Source organism: Anser anser (assembly GCF_964211835.1).
Source record: "Anser anser genome assembly, chromosome: 2".
Lineage (NCBI taxonomy): Eukaryota > Metazoa > Chordata > Aves > Anseriformes > Anatidae > Anser > Anser anser.
This window is the reverse complement of record NC_139721.1, coordinates 136,726,505-136,752,294: the sequence shown is the minus strand read 5'-3', so window position 1 is coordinate 136,752,294 and position 25,790 is coordinate 136,726,505. Positions and strand designations below refer to the sequence as shown.

General features: G+C 43.9%; 1 protein-coding gene across 1 annotated transcript; it reads left to right on the top strand.

Moving 5' to 3' along the window:
- The first annotated feature begins 5,412 nt into the window (after positions 1–5,412).
- On the top strand, positions 5,413–16,584 carry ASB4 (ankyrin repeat and SOCS box containing 4). The gene is made up of 5 exons (XM_083827382.1): positions 5,413–5,702; positions 8,899–9,198; positions 11,868–12,358; positions 13,605–13,718; positions 15,809–16,584. Exons 1-5 carry the CDS (start codon positions 5,489–5,491, stop codon positions 15,995–15,997), a joined length of 1,308 nt encoding a protein of 435 aa, XP_083683508.1. The 5' UTR covers positions 5,413–5,488; the 3' UTR covers positions 15,998–16,584.
- Positions 16,585–25,790: the final 9,206 nt, after the last annotated feature.

Genomic DNA, 25,790 nt, shown 5'->3' with positions numbered 1-25,790 from the left:
GAAGGTAGGTGTTAACACTAGAAAGAAGCAAGCTTAACAGCTTCTGTTGCTTAGAAATGCAACAAACAAACTGCTGTTTATCAGTGGCTGATTTATCAGGGAACTGTGGGAAATACAGAGAACACAGGAGACTGAAAATATTCACCAAACCCTTGGCACATTCACCAGAGTGCATGATGATTATTGAGCCACCACAGGCCTGCACTGTCCCTATCTGCATCTCTGCTGCATCTAGCCTTGGTGGTTATGCACTGCTTATTTAGCGGTATCTCATCTTCCCTCTTCACACATTCCACCCTTTTGGCAGATTATTCCACACGCTTTATTTCAACATCAGTTCAAATTTAGTCTCTGAGAGCAGGAATAGTCATTCCATACTGCTTCTGCTGAATGCGTTAATACTCCTCCATGCATCAGTATGTTGACCCCAAAAGTCTGGCATTTTAGAGCCTTGCCACACTTGCAAAACATATATAGGAATCTTCTCACACACAACAGCTCAGCTCTGCACAAATTTCACTTCAGCAGGCAAGGCAGAGTGGATAGAAACAGCCTGATGAGAATGTCTCGTCTTCAGCCAACAGCTGTCAGAGTTCAGCAATAGCCAGCCCTGCCAGGGAGCATGGCCAAGCCGCAGTCAGCTCGGAAAGAGAGTGGGAGAGACACAGCCACCTGCGGGGCTCTTTCTGTGTGCAATGAATTATTTCTGTCTCGCTGTTGTGAAGCAACACTTGTCTTTAAAGAGACACTTTCCACAGGCTTCATTTAAATCCATACTCCTTGCTTCATTTCAACAGGAGGAAAGAAGCGTAAGAGATTCATGTCAGTTTGGTTATGAAATCCCACTGTTTTAAATATTGTGAGATACTACCATACAAAGCTAAAAGATTTAAAAAAAAAAAAAAAAGAATTTTCTAGTAAACATAGCTAGGTAAGATTTTTTCCCAGTCATTGAAGATGCTGTTCATCATAAGATTTTAATTTATCTTTCTATACATGTATCTTGTTTACAATATTCATGCTCTTTGAAGCAAAGAGAAGCTAGAAGCATTGCGTGTGGATAAAGGTGGAATCTGTTTTCACTGTTTTGCAAAGGAACTGGATCTGGTTCATGCTTTATACAGGTCAACAAGCTATTAATTATATTGTCTGTGGTCATTTTTGAGAGATTATTCCTTAGTTTTGAAACACCCTTAGTTCAAGAGCTAAGATCCTAACATCAGTAGCTAAGGCAACCCTAACCCCCTGTAGCTTCTGAACATCCTAATAAATACACTGATAGTAGAAGCTGGAACAATCTGCAGAAACAAAGGAAGCAGATCCTTGGAGATGAAGATGGAAATAGCACTCATGAAAACCACAAAGAAACCCATGGAAGAATAGGCTAAGCCTTTGTCATGAAGTTTTCAGTCATGAAGCTCCAATTCAGGACTGCTGGTGTCAACCTTTGGTTTTGTAACACACATGTCCCTAAGACAAAGCACCTCTGTTGACACATATTTCTAAATTATACTTGCTTTACTGAAGACAAAACTAGAACGCCCAGGCTCTGGAAGGTGCCTCGCTTCTGGGATTTTGACTTCCAGGGACTCAGAAATCTGATGTCTAAATGCCTTTGAGGAATCTGTGTCATTTTTTTCCCCATCCCTAGCGAAGGAGAACAAGAGTGAAACAACGAATCAAAGAACAAGAGGGGGATTCCAAACTGATGATATTTAGGTGGTTTCAGGTTAACCAGCCACAGGGATGATTTTACAGAGAGGACTTTTCTCAAAAGATGATTTACAAGCTGAGCACCTGGAGAAAATAGTTTGCACCTGGCACAGCTGAAGAGATTTTTCTAATATTTTTATTCTACTGAGAAATAAAACAAGGAACATGGAATAGATTTTTGTAATCTTCACACTCACAGTCAGCACCCTGTAAGAAGAAAATCAAATCAAATATAACAATGGCTAAAGCAGGCAGAAGGATGTACAACAAGGAAAAAAATCAGTGCAAATATTGCCAAAAGAAGTGTGATACAAAGAGATAAAAGGATTGTGCTCTATCCAGCTTGGGAACTGAGAGCAGCCAGGAAGAAACAAGGGATTTGTAAGCAGCATGGGCAGTGGGGTGGCAGACTTGGCCTGGTGCTGCAGGTGCTGTAAGTGCCACAGCAAAGCAGGCGGATTGTGATCACTACTGCAGCAGCATTTTTAAGAGCATGCACTGTTCAGAAGAGATGAAAGCGTCGGATTTACTCAATGATCTGTTTCTTGCTTCGGGGACACAGACCTGAACGTCAGTACATTTTCCTCCTTAACATGTCAGGCCTCCGAGCAGCCCAGACGGCTTCGCATGGAGGCTGCAGCGTTACTGCTTAACTAACCTGCTTTAGCCAGTGATCTGCTGAGGGAAGGAAAGGACAGAGTTGAAATCTCACCAGCCAAGTGTGCTCACACACTGCTGCAAGGTTCAGCGCTGTAGGGTGTGCACAACGCTTCAAGGCCCCTGCTACTGCCATCGCCACTGGGACAGCGGTGCTGTACACAGGCTGATGGGGAGCTGCGCTTGCCTTGGATCTCAGCTAGGATGGGTTTCTGTATTGCTGTATATTCTGTATTTTCTCCTCCACTACTCCAGCTGCATCACAACCGTTCTTTTGGAGCATTTTTCCTTTTGCTGGCTTTCTGCCTGCCCCAGCATAGAGTTCAGGATGTTGATCTTCACCTCCAAGGCTCTGTGGTGCTAGAGCTCTTCCAACACTGCTGTGGAGGTGCAAGTTGTATAGCTGCCAATATATCATTGCTCTGCATCAGCAGGTGCCAATGAGGGGGCCCTGGCTCCTTCAGTCTCCTCAGGAGACACACTGCACACAGCCTGCCAGTACATCTTTTCTCCTTAAGGCTGTCTTTGTCTTTTATTAGCCATCACATCTCTGGCTTTCACATGAACTCCTGTGCCACCACTCACACATCTCATAATATCACCCCGATGTTACCTTCATGCACTCGCCTTCAGGCAGCTCTCCCTGGCTCAGTTCTGCTGCCCAGTGCCCAGCGTAATAAAGAACAGGGACCACTGAAATCAGTGCAAATATTTCCCTTGACTTCAATGGACTTTGGAACAGGCCTGTGATAACCTGCTTTGTTTGACCAAGAGGGTCCTCGCGGCCCATCTGAAGTCCATGGTGACACTCCCGTTGCCTGAAGTGGAAAGCAGCTTGTGCCCCAGAAGTGCTGTTTGCCTTTTTTCTTCTTTCTGCAACCCTTCACACCTGGTTCTTCTGACCTGCTGTAGTCACTTATGAGGGGCAGATCCAGCCCTGGTGAGGTGCAGGTGTTTGTGTGCCTGTGGCGCACACTGTGAGGATGGGTGAGCTGTGCGGCACTGTGTGGGGCAGGAGGAGGGCTTAGGAGATGGAGGCAGGAGCTGTCTTCCCTCTAAAAATGTGCCTTTGTGTTAGCTGTGTAATTTAGGCAATTGATCCTAAATACCGAAACTACATTTCTTAGAGGATATAATGTGTGAGTGTCTGCAGTGCCCATCACAGCGGCCTCAAGTCTAACTTACAAATATCATTAATACCAGTACTGTTATTTATTTTAAGAAACTAATGAGCCATTGTTTCACAGTGAGATGTTCAGAATATTTGGCAGCTTTGGGGCTTGGTTGACATCAGTTTTGACTTTCAAAATCAAACTGCCACCTTGTGGTACGGTGATGGAGAAGTCGGTAGGAAGTTAGATACATCGCAAAAATATTGACACAGTAAAAATTGCTCCCTTTGCCCCACCAATGGCTTTCCCTATCTTCATATTCTTCAATGTGGTTTTGCTACACTTCAAGCTAATAAATAGAAGTTATTTTGTCTTCCTGTGAAAAAATAATCTAGTCTTTTGTTATTGTTTTTAAAAAATTATTTCCTTATTCTTGTATATAACTGTGCTGAAAGCAGCAGGGTAGTGAAACAACCAGTGTACTTATGGGAGTAGATTTGTCAAGGTTAGACCTGAATGCAGCTTACAGGAAAAGAGTAAATATAAAGGCAGTAGGTACCTGTAATTGTTCCCTTTCTCTATGTTAAGCTCATTAGTGTTAACAAAGATTTTGATGAGAATCGGAGCAGGGCCACACAAATTACTGAAGGCAAGCAAGTTGTAGTGCCTCTGAAGCGCACTCCCTGTGCACCCTCTTGAACCACGACAACTGCGAGGTAATTGTGCTCAGCCTTCTCTTTCACCGTGGGCCAAGCTACCACAAATCACTTCACCTTGGTTGTCAACCAAGAGCAAGCATGATGTACAGCAGTCCATCACAGCCACATGCTTGTCTGTGCATCTCAGCCTTGGTGAAACGGCAGAGCAGTGTGGAGATGTCCTGGCCTGGTCCTTTATACAGCTAGACTGAGTGTCCTTGTGCCATCTAATAATACTTATGAAAGACAGACAAAAGCCCATTTCAAACTGGAAAGTGTAGCTGAGGTGAACTGTTGAGGACAGCCACATATTGGCGCTCTGCACATCCATGACTTCTCAGGAATATCGTGGTTTAAAAAAGCCATGCGAGTAACGAGGATGTGACATAGGATGTGAAGTTCACATCTTGTCCCTCTGCTCATGCCAGACAAGCATTAACACTTCTCCTAAAGGATGGAGCAGAGACGTCCACTACTGTGAGGATGAAAGTTAGAGGGTGGCAGTCATGCAGGAGGGACTGGGAGTGTATTGAGAGCTCCCCTGTCCCATAATGTGGCCATACAGCTCTGCAGCCCTTCCATCCTTGCATTTCTCCTTCCTGGGTGCACTTCCACCTGCCACCTGTGGTCCCTGAGTAAACTGGGGAACTCCTGCTGCTCGGGGCGTTATACAGCTGACTGGGCAGGATCAACACAGCCATCCTTGGGGCTTTATGTGTCAGGGCATCTGTGAGAGCTGCGTGGTGGGGGGCTCTTGTGGAGGCCTGCCTGGTGGCTGGCTGGAGGAATGAAAGCAACACCAACAGGATGAATGCTGTCTCACAGGAAGAGTGCCTTGGAATTTATTTTTTTTTTTCTTTCTGAAATGCATTAGCTAAAAGGCTTCTGCAAAGTGAGCACCACATCCCTCTTCAGTCAATAAATCACTAATGGTAACTATGAAAAGAAATATAAGTATTTCTCCAGCTGAGAAACAACACCAAGGACTACTGTCTTTTAATGTGAGTGCATGGCAGGAGCAGAGGGTGGCCACGTGGTTAGTGAAGCTTAATGTGTATAAAGCCTGTAGAGATATCTCTTATTCTGGTTTTATTGCTAGTGTGTCTGTCCTCACTTTCACAAAAAGAGTGTGGTGATATCTAAGAGTGGTATTTCAATGCCTGAAATGCTCCTCATATAAATAGAACAAGCAGATCAGCATGACCAAGTGATAAAATTACCTTCTGGTCTTCAGGAACTTCAGCATGTAACTGCGCTATAGGGACCTCAGTGCACCCCTCTTCACAGCACAAATAAATACATTTGGAAATGGATCTGGAGGAGACATGCGAAGAAGGAGAGAACATGGAGAGGAAAATGACTCGAACTGCAGCTGCAAAGTTGGTGAAAAAGGCTTTCCTCGAAGCCCTGAAGTCCAATGACTATGAAACACTGGAAGAGCTCTTGAACCAAAAGAAAATAGACGTGGACACGGTGTTTGAAGTGGAAGATGAAAACCTGATCCTGGCATCCTATAAACAAGGTAAACGTGGCAGCACTCACAAGCCAGGAAGTAGATGGGTTCAGGTAGTTTTCCAGAAACCGTGGCCTTGTGCCCCTGCTAAAGCTACAGCGTAAGTTGACTCATGGGCAGCAGTGTCAGTAGGCTCATACGGCCGCGGTCACCGGAGGGGAGCTTATCAGCTGTGCTGCAGGGCTTGGTGCAGGGCAGGCCAGACACCAGCACGAGCCTCCACGCCACCAGGGCAGCTGCTGTAGCTTCAGGGAAGTCCAGAAGGAGGGGTCCTTTGCCATCTCCTTGCAGAGAATTAGAGCACAAAGCCCAGAGTAGACACACGCAGGCTAAGTGTGGTGTACAAATGTCTTGCATGTTCCCCAACACATAAGCAGACAACTCAGATACAAAATATTCAGTCTCTTCCATTTGCAGTTTACAATAGTGGTACAGTGAATTCTCCTTGGCTTAGGAGAGCTAAAGAAAACCTATGGACCTTGAGTGTTGCTGGATGGGAGGAGCTGTGTTTTTCAAGCTCACAGAAAGTGAAGATTTGCTAGTTTATCAAAATATTTTGGATTAAAATTAAAAGTAATAATTAAAAAAAAAAAAACAACAAAAAAAAACAGAGAAGACGTTTCAGCTGTTCTGAAAGGTAGAAAATCCAAACCAGCTGTCATCCAGATACTGAGTTTCCAAAAATTTACAGTTCAAAACAATGAAACAAGTTTGCTGTCTGCTGAAATCAACAGACTTCATTGCCTACTTGCTAACAGCCTCCTTGTGAGTATCTGAAAAACAGTAATGACCAACTTTTGCCAGAAGTTAGGCATAGATGGAGATAAACACCTCCAGTCTCAGCAGCACAGCAAATGCACCTTTTTTTTTTTTTTTTCCTGTGGTGTAAGGGAGGGACAACATCCCACCCCTTCCCCTTTTCTGTGTTTACCTCTTACTTAATGAACAGCTGCTGTCCTTTTGGTTTCATTAGGGTGAGGATGATGCAGTCATGACTTACTTCCCTTGGGGACAGCATCTGAGCTAACCCACACAATGATGAGTGTATCTTAAAATATCTTTTCTTCTGCCCTCAGCAGGCTAAAATGCGTTCTGGTTGTAGTTTAAGACTATGGGATTTTTAATTGTAGATTATTTGGCAGCAAGAATTAACTTGTTTCTTTTGGAGAAAGAGATAAATGCACCCTATGGCCTAAATCACAGCAGTATACCTGCTGTGTTTGTCTGAAAGGCAGAAGGCACCCTGTCAGCTACAATGCAAATTTTGCTTTCATTCTGAATCCCAGATAACCATGATTTAAGAGGAGGATCTCCTTGGGGAGGGAGAGGGGAGAAAAATTAAGCACCACCATTCAAACAGTTTGAGCTCTGCCACAGCCCTAAGCAATGCAGTGGAAAGGAGATCCCATGGGTGCCAGAGGGGCTTCCTCTCGTGCAAAAGAGGCTGAGAGCTGCCAAGGACACTGACCTTTCGTGCACCATTGCTAGTTTCCCCCCCAAGAAATAGACGAGCTTAAAGAGGCCTCCTGCAAAGCCCGTGTCTGCTTCCTGCTCAGTGCCAGGTCCCCTTCCCTTTGGGCTCAGGGATGTCTGTGGGTTTGGGCAGGGGACGTGGGAGATGCTCACTGGCAGCAGCACAAGCAAAGGAAATAAAGGGTGGTCTCAGGCAGGAAAACTGTGGCTGTGTAAAGGGGTAACCTGGCGTTTAAGGATCACTGTCCTGCTGTTCACATCATTTATGGCTGACATCTACATATTTTCAGGCCCACCTCAGTGTGGGATCAGGCTGGTAGTAAGGGGGAGCACCAAATGTGAATTCAGTTGGGGATCCAGTTTAAGAAGCCTGCTGTGCTGTATGCATAGACTTGGGGACACAGCCCACCTACCTGGCACCCAGTTTGGGGGCAAATGATGAAAAAGATGTTTCTCTCTGCCACCAGTGTTTTTTTTCTGTCTCTTTCCTTCCTCTCCATCTCTCTTCCTGTCTAATGCAGTACATATGAGTCCTGCAAAAATTGTATCTATGTGAAATTAAGGTGGAAAAACTGTATAAAACTAAAGACTCAGAAATAAAGGTCTGAATTAATTTGGCCTCATTACACATCTGCAGCATTTTTCTCTTTTTCTTGATAACAGTATTTAACCAGGCATTTGTCCAAGTAGATATAAATAAATCAAACCCAGAAAATTTTATAGGCACATTCTAGCTAAGAAGCAGCTGCTGTACCTAAAAAAAAAACCAAAAGTTTCAGATTTCTCCTGCTCTTCTGCCAGAATTATTTTGATTTTACTTTTTTTTTTTTTAAAAAAACAAATTATTATAGTAATCACTTCAGAGACTGCATTAAACATGTAGTCCTATCTTGGGAACAAATATTGGTCTTACACCTGTTTATAAGTTAAAAAAAAAAAAAAATCCGTGAAAAATCTGAACATTTTGGAGCCAAATTTCATACTAAACTGTCCCTGCTTCCATTTGGCTCTTCCACCAAGTTTACATCAACATCAAAACTCCTCACTCCGTGCTCCTCAGGGGCAGTAGTTGGCAAAAGGTCCGTGATACAGCTGCAAACACATTGCCAGGGGTCATCTATGGGCAATGCATCACTAGGAGTCTGAATCGAGCTCCTGACATGCATGATCCCGCAGTCTCCCACGCAGAAACAGCAGGATAAGCTGTCTGTTGAGTCACTGGCCTAAGCAAATGCTGCCTTCTTATTCCAACTTATTCCTTTTTATTCTTATTTGTTTAGCTGTTGGCAGACTGAAGAGCCCATTTCCCCCATATTTTTTAGCTAGTGGCATTTCAAATGCACTAAGCCTTTATTATTATTGTTATTATTATTATATAAATATTATTATATTTGTATTGCTATTATTGTTATAATAATATTATTATCATTATCATTATCATCATCATCATTCTGTCTCCAGAGGTCACCAGAAAAACAAAAGCTGCCTTTGGGCAGCTACATGGGAATTATGTCTCCAAAAATCAGGCTATTCAGCACACATAATAAAAGTACCTAATGAAAATTAAGTTATGCTTGAGACAACTTTGTGTGCGCTAAACTCTAACCGGTTGAAATTACAGTAAATTAAACCCAAACTCCAGCCTTTTCTTCCTCCTCTGTTGTTCTCAGTAGGTGGATAATCCAAAGGAAAATCTTAGCCAAGGATGGTAACACTTTTTCATTTTGTACAGGGTATTGGCTACCTAGCTACAAATTAAAAATATCCTGGGCAACTGGGCTTCATCTAGCTGTCATGTACGGGCATCTGGAGAGTCTTTCGGTCCTGCTCAACCACAAAGCCACGATCAACTGCCGGCCCAATGGAAAAGCTGCAATCCACATAGCGTGTGAAACAGCAAATGTTGAGTGCCTCAAGATCCTTTGCAACCATGGAGCTAAGCTGAACTGCTTTTCAATGAGCGGGCAGGCGCCCCTGCACTTCTGTACGACACGAACCTCCGTGCCTTGCGCCCAGCAGCTGATTTGGAGAGGTAAGGTAAAACTCTGGAGAGTCTCTCGTGGCGTGACTAGAGATGGTGGGCATGGCTTGCGGCTTGCCTTAGGAGGCAAGATGCCAAAGTACGTATATTTATCCATTCCATCCCCAGCTGACTCGCCTCTTCATCCCAGACTTCTTTTCCCCATCTCTTTGATCAGCTGAAGTTTCTTCTGTCCCGATTCCTCACCCCACCTGACCTCCCCTCACCCTGGCCACCGGCCCTTACTCCAGGGCTGTTTCCCATTTCAGTGCTTCCAACCCGCTGCCCAGCCAGTCCTTCAGCAGAAGAGCTCCTCCGAATGAGGGAGTTTCTTCTTCTCTATTTTTGTTTCTGTCTTCCTCATCTAGGTTTACTATTGAAAAGTTTTCACATGAAAGTGCACCCCTACCCTTGTCTTTGTTGCTCACATTTCCTTGATCTCCATAAATTCTTCTATTCATTTGCATTTGACTTGTCCCTGAAAAAAAACATGCAGTTTTTCATACAGTCTCTTAATTGCCAGCTACCAAACTCTTGCACCTACTGGGGAAAAAATGTTATTATATAAAATTTAATTTTCCTGAAGTAAGATATGTTATGTGGTTGATCATCTGTAACAAATGAAGTTATGAATAGACATAATTCATGGATAAGTACATTGCTGTTCCTTCCACTGCATCCTTTACACAAGGAAAATGTCTCAGGACTTACTAAAGGACAGATATAAAGGGGTACAGCAAAGTCAGGCAGTTCAAGAGCCCTAAGTTACAAGTAGACAGATTCCCCTATTTGTTACACTATGCCATGGCAAATACAAACATGTGTTGTTGTTTGTTTTTTTTAGCGACATGTTTTGAAGGGTTTTTTGAGATGTAGAGCCCAGGCACGATTTGTGGGCAAGGCAATCTGAAATCCCAAATGAATAACCACATCACTTTTCTTCTGCTGGAAAGATACATATAATTTTGTTTGTGAGAAAGGAAAATAAATACTGCCAGTTGTCTCCTGCCCAAAGCAAGCAGTCCTGACAGCAGGAGTTGAATTTGCTACCATGGAAAAGCTTAAAAGTCGAACGTACTCTTATAAAATGCTGCAAATGAAAGGTTGTATTCTGCAGGCTTCCTCCACCCACCCATCAGCGAGCGAATAATAGCACTGTGCAAGCCAGCCTTCATCCCAAAGCACCCTGCAAACACAAATCTCCACGTGAAACAGAGGTTCCAAGGTGGGCAATGTCCGCAGCAGAGCACGGCAGGTGTGCATGCCACCCAAAAGCCAAAGACAGGGTTTGTTTCTGTCCCTGCCCCAAGGATTCCCACTGGCATCTCCCACCCCGCCCTCCGCACTGGTGCTCTCACACAGGTCACTTCAGGTAAATGCAGTTTAACCACTTCTCACCTGGGCAAGTGGCCAGCCAGGCAGATCTGTGCCCGGGTTTGCTTACTGCCTCCAGACTTGTGCTGCTGATACTCTCAGGGACGTGTAAAGCGAGTAACGCTCAACATGGTTTAGTGGGATTAGCACCCAGCCCAGAGGTAATTTCTCACACCTCTTTCTCCCTCTCCGACAGTACATCTCAGTTTTAGTGTAACTTTGGCCCTGTAAGGGCTTGCATGAGGCTGGGAAGAAGAGTTTATATATATATATATATATATATATATAAAAAACTATATAACTATACACACACACTATATATATACATTAGACACTTGATATATATTATACTGCAGTTCTGCTTTGCTTTCGGGAACAGGCTTTCGCCAATCTTTCCTCTAATAAGCATTGTTAGGTATTATTCCTCCAGGAATTTGCATTTCTTCAGAGCAAATTGCTGGTAGCTGGAAAAGAAGGAGGCAGCCGGGAAGTCCCAGGGCAGCAGGCTCAGGAGCCTGGCACTGTTTTGGCAGAAGGCAGGGGCCGGGCTCCTGTCCGCCTGTCCTGCAGCAGCTCCCCTTCGGTGCACAGTAGATGGTGCTGTTGCTTCAACTGGAATATAAATTCGGCACAAATAGAGCTGTTACACCAGTCCTGTTAACAGCTTGAAACAGGATCCAGACCCTCAGCTGGGGACTTTCTTTACTTTTTATTATTATTTTATTTTATTTTATTTTATTTTATTTTATTTTATTTTATTTTATTTTATTTTATTTTATTATTTTATTTTATTTTATTTTATTTTATTTTATTTTATTTTATTTTATTTTATTATCATCTATGGATCTATCATAAGATGTCCTTTCTTCCAGGCTCACAGTTAACGAGGTGCTGCAGGAAGCTTTCTCAGGGTACAGAATTGAGCAGAGCTATTCTCTGGAGTACAAATAAAGATCTCCTTTTTCCTTCAGATCTTAATTTATAGGAAAAAGCACTTCACACAGAGATTTGGACCTGAATGCTGCTCCAAAGCAGTGTTCAGATAAGGCCTTCTGTCAGCTCAAGGGCCAAGCTATGACACCAGAAACTGGATCCAAGAATGTGAAGTTTCTGAGGGTTTCCCAGAGGCCTAAGAAATGCAGAATCCTTGACCCTTGCTAATTGCATTTTGATGTGGAAAAAAAAAAAAAATAGGATTTGCAATCCTTTACCATCTCCTTGGGTAGCAGGGTTCTAGCAGAGAGCTGTCTGAACCAGGATTCTGTTCCCTTGATTATTTTTTTTTTCCCATCATCTTTCCTTGGCAGGAGCAAACGTGAACATAAAAACGAACAACCAGGACGAGGAGACCCCTCTGCACATGGTCGCGCGTTTGGGTATCCCCGAGCTCGTGGCCTTTTACGTGGAACAAGGGGCGCAGGTGGATGCTCTCAATGCCCACCTGGAGACCCCCCTGGCCTGCGCAGCCTACTGGGCCCTGCACTACAAGGACCAGACGTACAGCCCAGACCACCACCTCATCTGTCGGATGCTCTTAGACTATAAAGCTGAAGTGAACACCCGTGATGAGGATTTCAAGTCACCGCTCCACAAAGCTGCCTGGAACTGTGATCACGTGCTGCTGCACATGCTGCTGGAGGCAGGGGCAGAGGCAAACATCATGGATGTGAACGGCTGCGCGCCCCTGCAGTACATCATAAAAGTGACGTCTGTACGGCCAGCTGCCCAGCCTGACATCTGCTACCAGCTGCTCCTGAATCACGGAGCAGCCAGGATATATCCTCTGCAATTCCACAAGGTTAAGGGTGGCTTTGTACAGCGCGGGGATATGGAGAGAGGGGATGTCTGGAACAGGAGGGGGGTGAGAGACCCAAGCGCCAGGGTTTGGTGGTACCAGGATTTGCAGGAGTCCTGTAAACTGTGGACCCAGAATGCCCAAAATCTATTGTAAGGTTGATATCATTTACCTGAAGCAAAATTGCCATTGCTAATGCCAGAAACCAGATGCAGGTCCCGTATTCATTCTTAATCAGCCCAAAACTCCGAATTCTAAATGCTGGTTCGAGCCTAATTTTTCAGAGCTGATTCACATTCTCATTTTGGAAAATCTTGCCTTCATCAAACCTGGCTCCAATATGCTTAACTGGATTGTACAAAATGCACGTTTCATGGCCTCTACCAAAGACTGGAGGTCAGATGAGATGATTCAGTTTGTCACTTCTGACCTTTAGAAATACAAATACATTCAAACTGAAATGGATCTCACTGAAGCTTGGGCTTGTTTTCAGGAAATGTGAGAAATAAAGGGAAATTCTGGGCCTGGGTTCATAGCTGATTGATAATAATAACAACAACAGTAATAGTAATAATAGTAAAAATAATAGCAAAATCCCTACCAAAGAATTCCTGCAGCTCTTCAAAGCCCAAAGCACTGTAGCTGGCGGACTTCTTGTACCAGGCAATGAAGTAAGCTTGCTCTAGTCAGGACTCATTTCCTCTCATCCTTTGCCTTCAGCATAATTTCGCAGCCCCTCCACTGCATATATAAAATTTTATCAATCCTAGCAGTCAGAACCTTTGAAAAAAAATGCTAAACCTTTGGTTTTGCCCTCCTGAGCTGAGGATGAGCTGGTCCTGTCTGTAACAAAACAACTCATTTTTCTAGAGTCTGTTTGAGAGCCGGGCCTGGGGTCTCCTCTTCCTGCCTCTGCCTTTCCCCCGTTGCACGGAGTGGGGCTCGGTTCCAATCTATCATTTCCCATCTGCAAAATGTGTAGGATGATGTTTATCCCAGAGGGATGCTCTGCAGCTTTGTCTGCGAAAGCCTGTCTGCTGTGTGGGTCAGAAATGCACATCGTACAGTGTGAATGCAAAGTGTTATTCCACGGGTGCGAGTGACAATTTCTTCCTTCTGAGCTGAAGTTATCAGGCAGAGCTGATTTTAGATGTGTCCACCCCCGTGTGCCCTCGCACAGTGCCAAGCAGCCAGGCTAGCCCCGGTGCCTCTCGGCGGTGCTCATGGTCTCTGTACGCCCTGACTGCAGGTGCTGCAAGCCTGTCATTCCCACCCCAGAGCTGTGGAGGTTGTCGTCAACACCTACGAGCACATCAAATCAACATCTAAGTGGAAAGCAGCCATACCCGATGATGTCTTTGAGGTAAGCTCTTAACGAGTTGTAACTGGGTAAAATCCAGGCTTATTATTTGTTCTCCACACCTGGCCACAGAAAACCGAGAATGGTTTTAAAAGGGAATTACACACCAGAGGATTTGGGACTTCTCCATTTAATATCATTCACTTCACACACGCTGCCCCAAAACTGGGGATTTTTTCTTTAGAGATGGGTACCATATCCAAATCTGCTGAAAACACTCAAGAAATACAGATGTGTTGTCCTGGTGACAGTGGGAACCTCAGTGATGTGGGATGTTCAGGGTTATTCTGTGGCTTTAAATAATAGTTTATCTTTGTAAGAGAGAATAAGAGAGTTCGGAACAGTCTGGACATAAAAGCTGTTTTTTTTTATTATTCCTTTTTTTTTTTGGTGAAATGTTTTCACACAGTTTAGTTGAATAGTTTCTCCAAAAAAAAAAAAAAAAAGTTATTTCCAATGAAAATATTGCTTTTCCAGCTATGTCAGGTAAAAAGTTTTTGGTTTTAAATTGAAGCTCCTTCAATAAAATGAAGATAAATGGGTCTCTGTGCCACCTGGAGATTTCAATAGACTTTTTTTTTTTTTTTTTGAGAAAGTCTCATGGTGACATTATCCTTTGCTGCACTCCCTGTCAGGGATGCTGCAGAAGCTCAGATATCCCTGCACTCAGTAAGCGCAAAATATTCTGGCTGTGACTGGTGTCTCTTAAGACCTGCCAGTGAGTGTATTTATATATTTTTTTAGGTCAGCAATTGTTTTAAAAGCACCATATTACAAGGTATATATTTAGGTATGTATTTAGGTTCTGTTGCATGGGTTAAGTTTCTGTAGTTTCTGTAGTATCTGTTTCTAACCATAGGACTGGTTAACTGCAAATACAAGAGAGAACTTAAATGAAAAATGAGGTCAAAGAGGGAAGAGGTGTTGTCAAAGTGCCAAATTGGGGGATGGGTTTTGACATAATTATCCCATTACTTCAGAAATCTGCACAGTCCCAATATTCCATTTTAAAGCTAGTTCTTGATTAATACCAGGGTTTTTCAAATTTTTCGACTTGGTTAAGTATACCAATGTCTGCCTTATATTATCAGGGATGTTTAGGGAACACCATCCTTATTATAACGCAGAGCTATATGGCCAGAGGAACTGCAAGGCTGACTGTTTTTCAGGTCAGCTTTACTCAGAAAAAAAAAAAAATCAGGTGAACACAAAATGAAACATTAAAGGTCTTTTTCTACTAATTAGTAATAATAAAGCATAATAATTAAAAAAAAATGTTTGAGCTACAAGTGATTAGAAAGGAAATAATTATTTTTTTCTTAAGAGAAAAATTTCATTCATATTGGGAAAAATCTACTGTTGCTCTACTTTTTTGTTGTTGTTTAACTGTCACTTTTGTTCTCAGCAATATTTGCCAAATTTTACACAAAATTAAAGAAAAAAAAAATTGTTGACACAAATCTGTACTTTTCAATACATATAGTGTCCCTGAAAAAAAAAATATATATATATATATCTGCATCTGTCAAGTAGCAAGACTGTAAAGTAAGGTCAAGTCACAAGTAAGTAGCTTGTATTTACCGTTTGCTTCTTTTGCTTCAGCACCATTCGTATATATCTGCAGGCTCCCTGTGGGGATGTAACTTTATTTATTCCAAGAGGGCACTGGGGCACTGAGCGAGGCCCAGGCTATGCTGCTGCTCATGGCCCCAGCTAACTCCGCACACCTCTGCCCTCGCCACGCTGCCTCGCTGCCCTGCAGGACTGTACAGTGCACCTGCACTGTCCCTGAGCTGCTGCTGCTCCTTTCAGGTCAGGACTAATGCCACAGGGGCCAAGGGAGAAATCCCACTTCAGACTGGTGGGTAGAAGAAGCCTAAAGACTTCATCGGGCTCTTTCACTTAACACAAAGTATTTGAGGCAAGCATAATTTTGGCTAAACCAAATTCCCGCTGCTGTGCGCGGCCCAAGGTGACAGGGCAGCTATACGGGCTTTTTAGCCTTGCTAAGAACTGTGTGTTGGTAGGGGAAAGGGAGGAAAGGAAAGAAGCTTTAGTGCCCTAAAACCCTCTTGTTTTTTCGTGTTTTGCAGCGGTACCAGGATTTCTACGACTCGCTGTTCACCGTGTGCAGCAACTCACCGCGGTCGCTCATGCACTTGTGCAGATGTGCTATTCGGGTGATGTTGTCAGAAAGATGCCACCGAGGAGTCCCCTTACTCTCCATCCCCGTGTCCATGAAGAAGTACTTGCTGCTGGAGCCAGAGGGGATAATCTACTGAGCTGCAGCAGAGCTGGCTGCGCGCCCCTGCCTGCCTCTTCCCAGATCCGCACGCCTCTGCGTGGTGCTGGAGATCCAGGCTCCACGCTCACGCAGACCTTCGCTTCTGTATGGCCTCGGGCCAGCTAGCAGCTGGGCTGGCATTTATGGCCCTTTTCAGAGCTGCAGTCCACAGAGCGGGGCGGGGAGGCAGAGCTGGAGCAGCCCCCCTCCAGACGAACACAGGGCTGCGCGTTTGGGTGCTTTGTTCAGTCTAGCTTAAATGACCCTGTCAGTGATGCTTCCATCTCCTTCGGTATTTATTCCACTGCCTGCTAGATATCATTAGATTCAATCTGAGCAACCTTTGGTACCGTTTCACTGTAATTTTCTTCAGCTGTCATTTTAGGAGTAAAAGAAAGGGTACTGTCAAAAAGTAGTACGTTCATTAGTCATAGGAATGCTTTCCCAGAAGGAAATGGGTGAAGTGCTTTGAATCATGACCACAGACAGGATTTCAGTAGTTGCCTACGGATTGAATCTGAATTCAGTCTTAGTTCAGTCTTCACTACACCTGTCTGTACCTTATAAAGCTTTGTCATAATAATATCCTTTTTAATTGTAAGATTAATTTTTTTCCATTATCAGTCATTGTATGGGAACAGGATCAAAATCTGCAGCACTGAAATTTCTGAGCATTCATATTTATGCCTGGGTAGGTCTTAGCAAGAAACTGTCTCTGTTTCCACTCTCACTGTGACCTACATTAAATTCACATCCTGGTGTTGAGAAAGGCACAGGGACTGGACTTACCCATGTAAGCTGCACAGCTGTGCTTACACACTTGGTGTTGGATGGGATACGGGAAGATATGCAAACGTTTCTGTCCATTTAACACAAAATGTTCCTAGCCTATTAACACAGACTATATTCTACTATTCCACTTTTTTTTTTTTTTTTTTTTTAACCTAAGCACAGGAGAGAAGAATCCCACCTTAACTGAAAGGTGTTTCCACACTGAAGAGGTGCTGGCCAAGCTGTACCAGACCTGCCAGTTGCTCTGTGCTTTCTGACCTGTCTGTGCTGGTTCCCTGCTCATCAGGAAATATTTGGTCCTGACTGAGCTGTTGTCTCCTGTTCAGGGGGATGAGATGTAGGGGTACACATTAGGTATCCTGCAGCAAGGGCAAGTGTGTGATTTGACCTACAGATAAAACCCATTTTTATTCTCTTTTTTTTCCATTCGATGCAGTCCTTTTGGGTTGTTCCCCTTCTTTAGACTCTGACAACTCTGGGCTCTGATGAAATGGAGGTGAGCTGAGCCCACCATCAGGAGCCAGTAACTCCTGACTTCCCACTGCATCTGTGACAGAGATGCTTTAGTTCCTTATCATTACCATTATCTCTCTGCAAGAGAGCCCAGAGCACACTAGCTCTTCCCAGACACACAGGAGTGGCCAAACTCTTCAGTGCCTCTGTGTTTTGCAAAATGGCAATAAGAGCACTTGAAGACATGTACAGATTATTTAGTATTACACATCACTTTGTTGGCAGAAAGCACAGTGATAAGAGTTCCTAGTAGTAGTAAGAGGCCTAACAAGTGTTCTATCGATATCAAAAATACCTAGTCAAACCCATCCTCTTGATTCCTGAGATAAAAATTTAGTTCTAATGTAGCCCAATATTTTTAAACAAGCCCTTATCTGAATTGCTTTCCTTCCATTTCAGTTTTCATGAATCAAAGCTTGTATACTGAATCCTAGTTCACAGGTCTATGTTTAAGCTACACAGCAATGTCGATAGTTATTTAACTGCTTCCAGTCCTAACAGAATATTTCAAAGACAGCACAAGCCATGAGAAAATGCCTCCTGATATGAATAAAGTTGTAATATAGGTCCTTGTACTTTACTAAAATGATGAAAATTTTCTAAAGTGAATTTTGAAGGACGGGGAAAGCTTGACTTATCTAAAGCCACTGCTTCTCTAGGCAATGTATCTGTGTGAGTCAGGAATGGGGAAGAGGATTTTCAACCAAAACAAGGCAAGAAAATGTTTGTTGCTTTTTGAATAGCCTGACAGTGAGGCAAGCTGGGCAGCCCAGAAGAGACAGATGGAGGTAGCTGGTTTTATTTGGAAGACATCCCCATGCTGGCTGCTTCTGGAAACGAAATTCTGCATCTGGAAGAGGGAGGTTTAAGGCAGAACAATAGCAGCGTTTTTTGACCTGTTGTAGTGAGGACTCTCTTGCTGAGAGAGAAGAAAAAAGGCTGTCACCAGTGTTCCTAAATTCCCTCTGATCCTCCCTCTTTGCAGTGAACACACTTAATTTTTATTCTGTGGGCACCCAGCCTCACTTCCAAGCTTTGTACCCAAGCAGGTGCCAGATTACAGCCATTGTGGTATGTGACAGGGAGCACAGTGGGATCAGGCTGATTATAGTCATAGGAATTTGCAAGCCGTTAAAAACGCTGGAGAACATCCCCATAGCAGAAAAAAAAAAAGACCTGATTGATGCACTTTAATTGCTTCTGTTGTTGGAGTTAGAAAGAACAACAGTAAGCAAACCTTATTATTTGTTACTTTTTAACAGCTCTTTCTTTTTTAATCTTACTGTACTCTATTTCTAAGCACTGGATGGAGTTGCCCATGTGAGGCTTGGGGGTACCTCATCATTTCTTAGGCTTATGAAACGCACAGTCTTATTACTCTTGGTGCAGATTCCTTGAAATTTCATGTTGTCATATAATTCCTGATCACGCTTTTACATTTTCAAAGCTTCAACATATTGGATGTCTGCAAGTGGCAATAAGGAGAGACTGGGTTGTAACACCTAAAAGTCTGAACTTGGTCAATAATAGCATAAAAATGGTTTCAGGGTTGCTTGGTGTTTCCTGTGAAATTAATTGCTTTTGCCATTTGGCTTCTCAGTAGAGATGTAGCCATATCTGACACATTTTCACTGCACTTCACAGCCTGTTAGAATATTTAAAGCACTCGTGGGCACAAAGAATCAACTGTCCTTTCCCACTGGCAACCCTTTCCAACAGTTCCCTTAATGACTTGCCAACAGACATCAACCAGATCACATTTTTTAGTCCTCTTGCTTTATAAACGGTGCCATCTATAAACATAGAGACACTTTGCATGTTTTTGTGGCCAGTGCAGAGCCATAATTCAGATGTTCATGGAAATATGGACATTCACTTTTTAAATTGCTCTTATAACAACTTTAAACCTACACCCTGATTTATGATTGGATCCGGCTTGACTCAAAACCCTACTGATTTATCCACGGAGAGAGCATGTAGGTGAAACTGAAGTCAAAATCAATCTAACACCATTCAGGACTGTATTTTCCTACAAATCTTCAAACATCTACTCGTAGTTGGTCTGTCTTTAAATGCTGGAACAGTGAGCCCCAGACAGCACAGCCTACAGCACTGCTGCTGCTAGTCATGCCAGCCTAATGCCAAGAAGAGGAGCCAGAGACCGCAAAGTGGCAACTCAGGACATTGGAAAAGGAAGCAGCACGTGTTGATCAGCTCCTGCTCGGCCTCCAGGCAACCATTCATCCTCGAGACAGGCTAGTTTTCCAGCGTTGCTGGTAAAAGGTGAGGAGAGTTATTTTCTCTGTTGCCTCCTACTGTGTGCAGAGCTATCAAGACCTCATGGTTTGCACAAGGCTTAGAGATATGGCAAGTGGGTTTTCTCTCTGCAAAGGTGACTTTGGATGAGTAACAACAATTGTCTGCATACAGAACGGTCCTAGAGCATGTGTTTTGTTAATGTGTTCATTGCTGGTACTTTAAGACAATACTCAACAGTCAGCATCATCCACCCCTCCTCCAGACACAAGCTACCTATTAACAGTCTGTCATTTGGCTGAAATGCAGCAATACCCTGCCTTGGGACCCCCAGCACAAGGGACCACCAGCACAAGATAGTTCCACATCCCTTGCTCCTCTCTCAATGAACTGCACTAAGATGACATTGGATTACAAAGAGGAAAAGATTCAAAGCCCAGACCCCAAATATAGGGCCTGGGGGGCCCATGGTATAGGCAGGCAGGATCTCAATCTCTTTCTGCCCTTAGCAGCTGAAAAGCCAGCAGGGGAAAGGGATGGGTTGACTGTGCCCTTCCTTATGCTCTTACACGGCCTTGTCACTGGGGCTGTGTGGAGGATGCTGCTGCTGCCCGAATCATCTTGAAAGATTTGGGACTAAAACTCCCAACTACAAGAGATCAGACTCTGCACAGGTCTGCATGCGCATTGGCATGTGTATGCATTCATGTGTGAGGAGACTTGGAGATAGATCCCAGTCAAATCTTTGCTCTGATTCAGAACAGAGTTTTTCAACCCAAGTCAGAGTATTAGGATGGAAACCAATAAATTCCCATAAGTGTTTTAGCATCACTGACATTTTATTTATTCGAAACCACTTACCATCTTGAAAGATCACCTCTCTTCTTTCCATAGGGCAATATGTTACAGCCTATACACTAGTTTTGACAGAATCAAATTAATTGTTGTGAACCTGAACTTATATATATCTGTTTGGGATATATATAATATATATACATATAATATATATGAACTTACATATTATCTGTTTGGGATATAAATATATATGTATATATGTATATACATATATATATGTATATTTATATATATATCCCAAATAGAGCAAGACTGAGAACTATTTTTATAAAATGTCAGGAACAGAAATATTAGGGGGTAGGGGAAAAGGTCTGGTCTGCCATGAAAGGCAGCAGCTTTACTTTTAGCTGCAAGCACCACTGGACCAATTAAAATGATCACAGAGGCTCAGCTCATTCATATATAGGACTGTTCTTTCAGAATGTGCTAAGACTTTTGGCATCACATTTATCCCAAGGGATAAATGCCTGTAAATTAAACATAGAAGAGTTCAGTCTTTAAGATTGGAAGGAAGATTGAAACGGTCTGGGGTGGCCTGTGCTATTATATACCTTTATTAAACTCATAGAAACCGAAGAGGCATGCCAGCTTTTCAGTGTGCTGGAAGGTTTGCAGGGCTCTTGATGGGCTGCTGCTGCTTTTCTGAAACGCTGCAAGATACAGATGGGTCGGACACAGCAATATTTCCATTTACTTTCAGGATATGGAAGTAGCATTTCTCTATACTCCCTAGGGTTTGCTCTTCTACTAAATGACAGTGCAGAACATGCTATTAGCAGAGATGCCAAAGCCTAGCTAGCATCTGACACCTTAACCTCCCTAAGAATTATATTAAAGTAGTGGAAAGATCTACCACAGTCTCTATTTGAAGAACGGCAGGGACTTCTGGTACAGCAGATGAGTGGGTCAGAAAAGATTGCTATATACAGCAGCTGTCAGATGAAATTGGTTGGCTGCTCAGAGATTTGTTTCTGACTATTTCTCCAAATGCATCTTAAGCTTCGTAACACGTGAAGTGGAAAGGTGACTATGTACATTATGCATTCCAATGACCTGTTTGATTTTAATACACAGCTAACATTTTCTTAGCCCTTTACCTTGCACAGGCACTCTATGTGCTGCTAAATTACAATTAAGGCATTTGAAACACGGACAGCAGGGCACATGATGATTTTTACACCACTAGTGAACTGTTGTGTCCTGTCATTCCAGCAAGGGATGGCTAGTGATGCTGACATTAGCCTTCTGCTTGGTGCCAGAATACCTCTGCATTTCATCCTTGTATCAACGTAATGGATACAGCTGCTTAGGCTATTTGTACTGCAATTAGCACTGAGCTAGATGATGTCAGTAGTAATTATCAATGGGAAGCTGCACTGCCTGAGTACAGCAATAAGCTTGCTGACTATTTTTGGGGAGGGGGTGTTGAATGCAAACAAGTTTGGTCAATAAAATGGACCTTTACCTGTTCCTGATAACCCCACAAAAACCACCAGTCGGTCGGGGACCAAGAACAAACAACTCTTAATATCTGAGGAAAAATACATGGGAACAAAAGAGTAGCAACACCTGCAGAAAGTCTGCTTCAGAATAATGCTCTTTAAAAGTGGGAACAGATTCGTGTGATCTATAAATACATAGGCACTGGTTCACACAGTACAAAAACGCAGGTGCTGCTGAAGGGCAGGGCAGAGCCTTGGCAGGCTACAAAAACACAGCACGTTGGAGAGCCCAGGCGAGGAGATGACACCGTGGTCAGGGCAAAGCCGTCTCCTGACAGAAAGTAACACAGATATTTTAACATCCATGCAGAGCAAAACTGACCCTGTAGACCCAGCTGCAGTGAAACCCATTGAATCACATCTACCTGCCAAAGCTGAGTCACTCCTGTTGTTTCCAAATGTGCACGGCTCCCTTGAACTCAAGGGCATTCTGCCGTCTGCCTGTGTCAGTGCAGAACAAACCTCTCAGTGCCAGCGGCTCTGATTTCCCTGCTGGAAATCTGGATCCCAGTCTGTCAATTGGGTCCATTTCTCCCACAGCCCTGCCCTTCCCTGTACTATAAATCCACAGAATTTCAGTGATTTCTTTCTCTCTCACATAGTGGCTTGTTTGGTGGTTGTTTTTTGTTGTTGTTGTTTTGTTTTTTGTTTTATTTTGTTGTTTTTTTTTTTTGGTAGCTTTTCTTTGGGACAGCTTTTTGGTACAGTGAAGGTACAGTTAAAAATAATCTGTAATGAATTGTGCATACACATGCACTCCCAGACAGTAATGAGACATGAACAAAATCAGACTCCTCTGAACTAAAGGAATTTTGACCAGCTGGAAAGAGAAGTAGTAAACTTTTATATTTGCATTTGCTTGTGCAGAAGTCAGGACACTGTGCACGCTGCAGCTGTTGGGTAGATGCAGTACGTTATGTGCTACAACATTATTCCTGTCTTAAAGATATGTAATGCAGTCAAACCTGGTGTGACCTTCAGGTTGTGCAGCATTCCAGTATAAAGCTGAGAGACTATTGCTTAATTATTTTTGCTGGATTAGTTAAGAAATTATTTAGAGGGCTTAACACAGGAACATTAAGGTCTTCCCAGTCCTGCTGTTTAAGACAATATTTACATATTATTTCAATGTTTTTCTGACTCCAGTCTCTGGCATTCAGGGGCTGAATTTCCTTGAGGATGCAGATGGGAGAGAGCAGTGTGCCACCCCTCCCTGCACGTGTTGGCTTCTGCACGTTTGGGGGTGATGTTTGGTCCTCACAACTTTCAGACTGCATTCCCCGTGGCAGCATACAGCCTCCAGGGGCTCACACTTTTAATACGAGTTTAACGGCGTTCTTCTGTTTTTCTCTGTGCAGAAAATGGGATGGTGCCTGATCCCCACTGCTCCCTCTTCTAGCAAGGGAGGTGGGAAGCCCTGCTGGGGCCTGGAACCGCTGCACCTCTCTGCAGGCCTGTGCCACCCAGTGCCAGGCCTGCATTTCCAAGCCCTCAGACAAAGTCCCTTGCTCACAGGGTGGGTGGACACATTTGGGGTGGGGCAGGCAGCTCTCTTCTTTCCTCTCTTTCCAGCTGTTTGAAGCTGCATTGACACCTGGCCGTCACCGTCCCCCTCCGTGCAGCACCCACACACCTCTCCTTGCTGCAGGCCATACCCAGCCCTGCCCAGCCCGCACTGAGCTGCGCACCCTGTGTCCCCTTAATGTCCTTGTCCCTCTTCCATCCTCTCAGGAGCTTTGGCAGAGGTTTTCTGGCTGGAGACGACGAGGAGGAAGGCTCCTTTTTTAGCTGACCAGGACACATTACCCAGTGTCGCCCGGCCGCGCTGCTGGGTTTGCTGTTAAGTGGCACCTGGTCCTGCCTGGTGGCTGGCACCCGCTGGTGCTGCCCTTTGCAGCCCTGGCTCGGTTTCAGGTGAGCTGGGTGTGCTGGCCAGACTGGGGCAAGTGGCTCCACGCGGGCAGGCACAGACTGCCAGCAGCACCTGGAGCAGCCTCGAACATAGGCTTGGACTTCGACACGGCTCCTTCGAGCAGCCTTGAGAGGGAGGAAGGGAAGGAGGGAATGAGGTGGTGTGACCGGCCCGGGCGGCCTCTCGCTGACTTGACACAAACATGTTTTCAAGTCCCCGGAGCAGCCAGCAGGGAACATGCTGTCCCCGTCGTTTCGCAGCTTCTTGTTCTGGAGAGTATGAGAGCAATGCCAAGAGAGGCACCGCTGCCTCCCACGGCTCCAGTGTTTGTCCTGGAAACCAAAAAAGGGGGGGAAAAAAAAAATGATGGAAAGCTGTAAGCAGAACAAAGGAGCTAGCAGCTGAACAGCAGCCACGCGTTTCCTGAAGGTTATTTTTAAGGTTTATAATCGTTCTCTCCTTATTTACAGTGCTGTTCTGTGTCTTTTTATCTAGCACTGGCTGCAGATCTGCCCTCTGCTTAAACCAACCCATTCACTTCCAGGCGTCTGGGGCTGCACTGCCTACGGGAGGCACGCGTAGCTTTTTTAGGCTCCCAGCCCCAAACAGCTGGAATAATCTTCTAGCCTTATTGAAGCAGGCCCTCACATTGTTCAGGTTTTGGACATTCTTAATCCTTTTTTTTTTCTAAAAAAGCCTCAACTGTGTGAAGTGAGCACAAGCCGTGGCTGGTCACTGCTGTGTGCTGTGTCCCGTGCTGCCTCCAGGCGCAGGCATGCCCTTTTATCATGGTGGCACAGACACAAGGACAAACTGACTGTTTTTCTGGGCAGGGACACACTTACACCTCAGAGCCAGCAGCAGCTCTGCACTCAGGCTTTCCCAGCACGGACCTGGGCTTTTGATCTCACCTGGCTTGAATAGAAAGGCTCAAGATCAAGGCTTGGTGGTTTACCAGTTGCACCACATTGGATTAGAGAAACAAGGCTGAAACAAGAGATGTCAGCCAGCTCGGTCCTTTAAGCTGGTCATTTGTGCATACACGTTCCTGGCCAATGTATCTTGAATGTCTAAATGTACATCACGTTCTCCTCTTCTCCCCCTAGGTGTGTCACTCAGCTGTAAATTCCTCCAGCATATGCTGTCGTGCCGTCCACATGGCAGGTAACACTGTGATCCTCTTCCCTGATCCTATGCTCTGACCAAGTTAAAAATGAGTATGCTGTTTGTCTTCTAGAGGCTTCGGGAGTGCATGTGTCTCCCCGTTGACCAGCTGCTCAAACCATTTTGGCTCTGTTCACAGTTCACTGGTGTCAACTGAAAGCTTTTCATAGATTTCAGTGGGCGTAGTGTGAGGTCTAAAAATGAATGATTATTGCTCTAATGTTCATAATTTACATTGCTTAGTAAGTTGATCACAGTTTATAGTACACTTTGTACTGCCTGACAAAGAAAAGATAAAGGTTTATCATACGTTTGAAGCATGTTACAGAGAACAGTGTTCACTCTGGAAAGTATAGTTACAGCACCAAAAGTTCTCAGATCTGCTTATAGACAGCCTATTGCTATATTAGTTATATTCTATAAAAATGAGAACAATAGAATAACTGCTTCTGAAAGCTCTTACCTTACAAAAAGACTTTTATAAGTGAAAACCTAATATATTGTACACTAATGTACTTTGATTCTGCTAGAAATAATGGCCTTAAAAAAGAAAAATCAAACTTCCAGCATTAACGTACTTTAAAGAAAAAGTAAAGAAGAGCATATATTTCAGCTTTTCATTGTCAACAGCTTTGCTGAACCTCCTCCCTGTTCTTATGAAATGAAATGAAATGAAATGAAATGAAATGAAATGAAATGATGAAATGAAATGACCCCCCTCTGACAGAACATGCTGTTGAGGACAGAACTTCCCCCCCCAGACTCTCATTTCCCATAGCAGTGGCTGTGTTCATTCC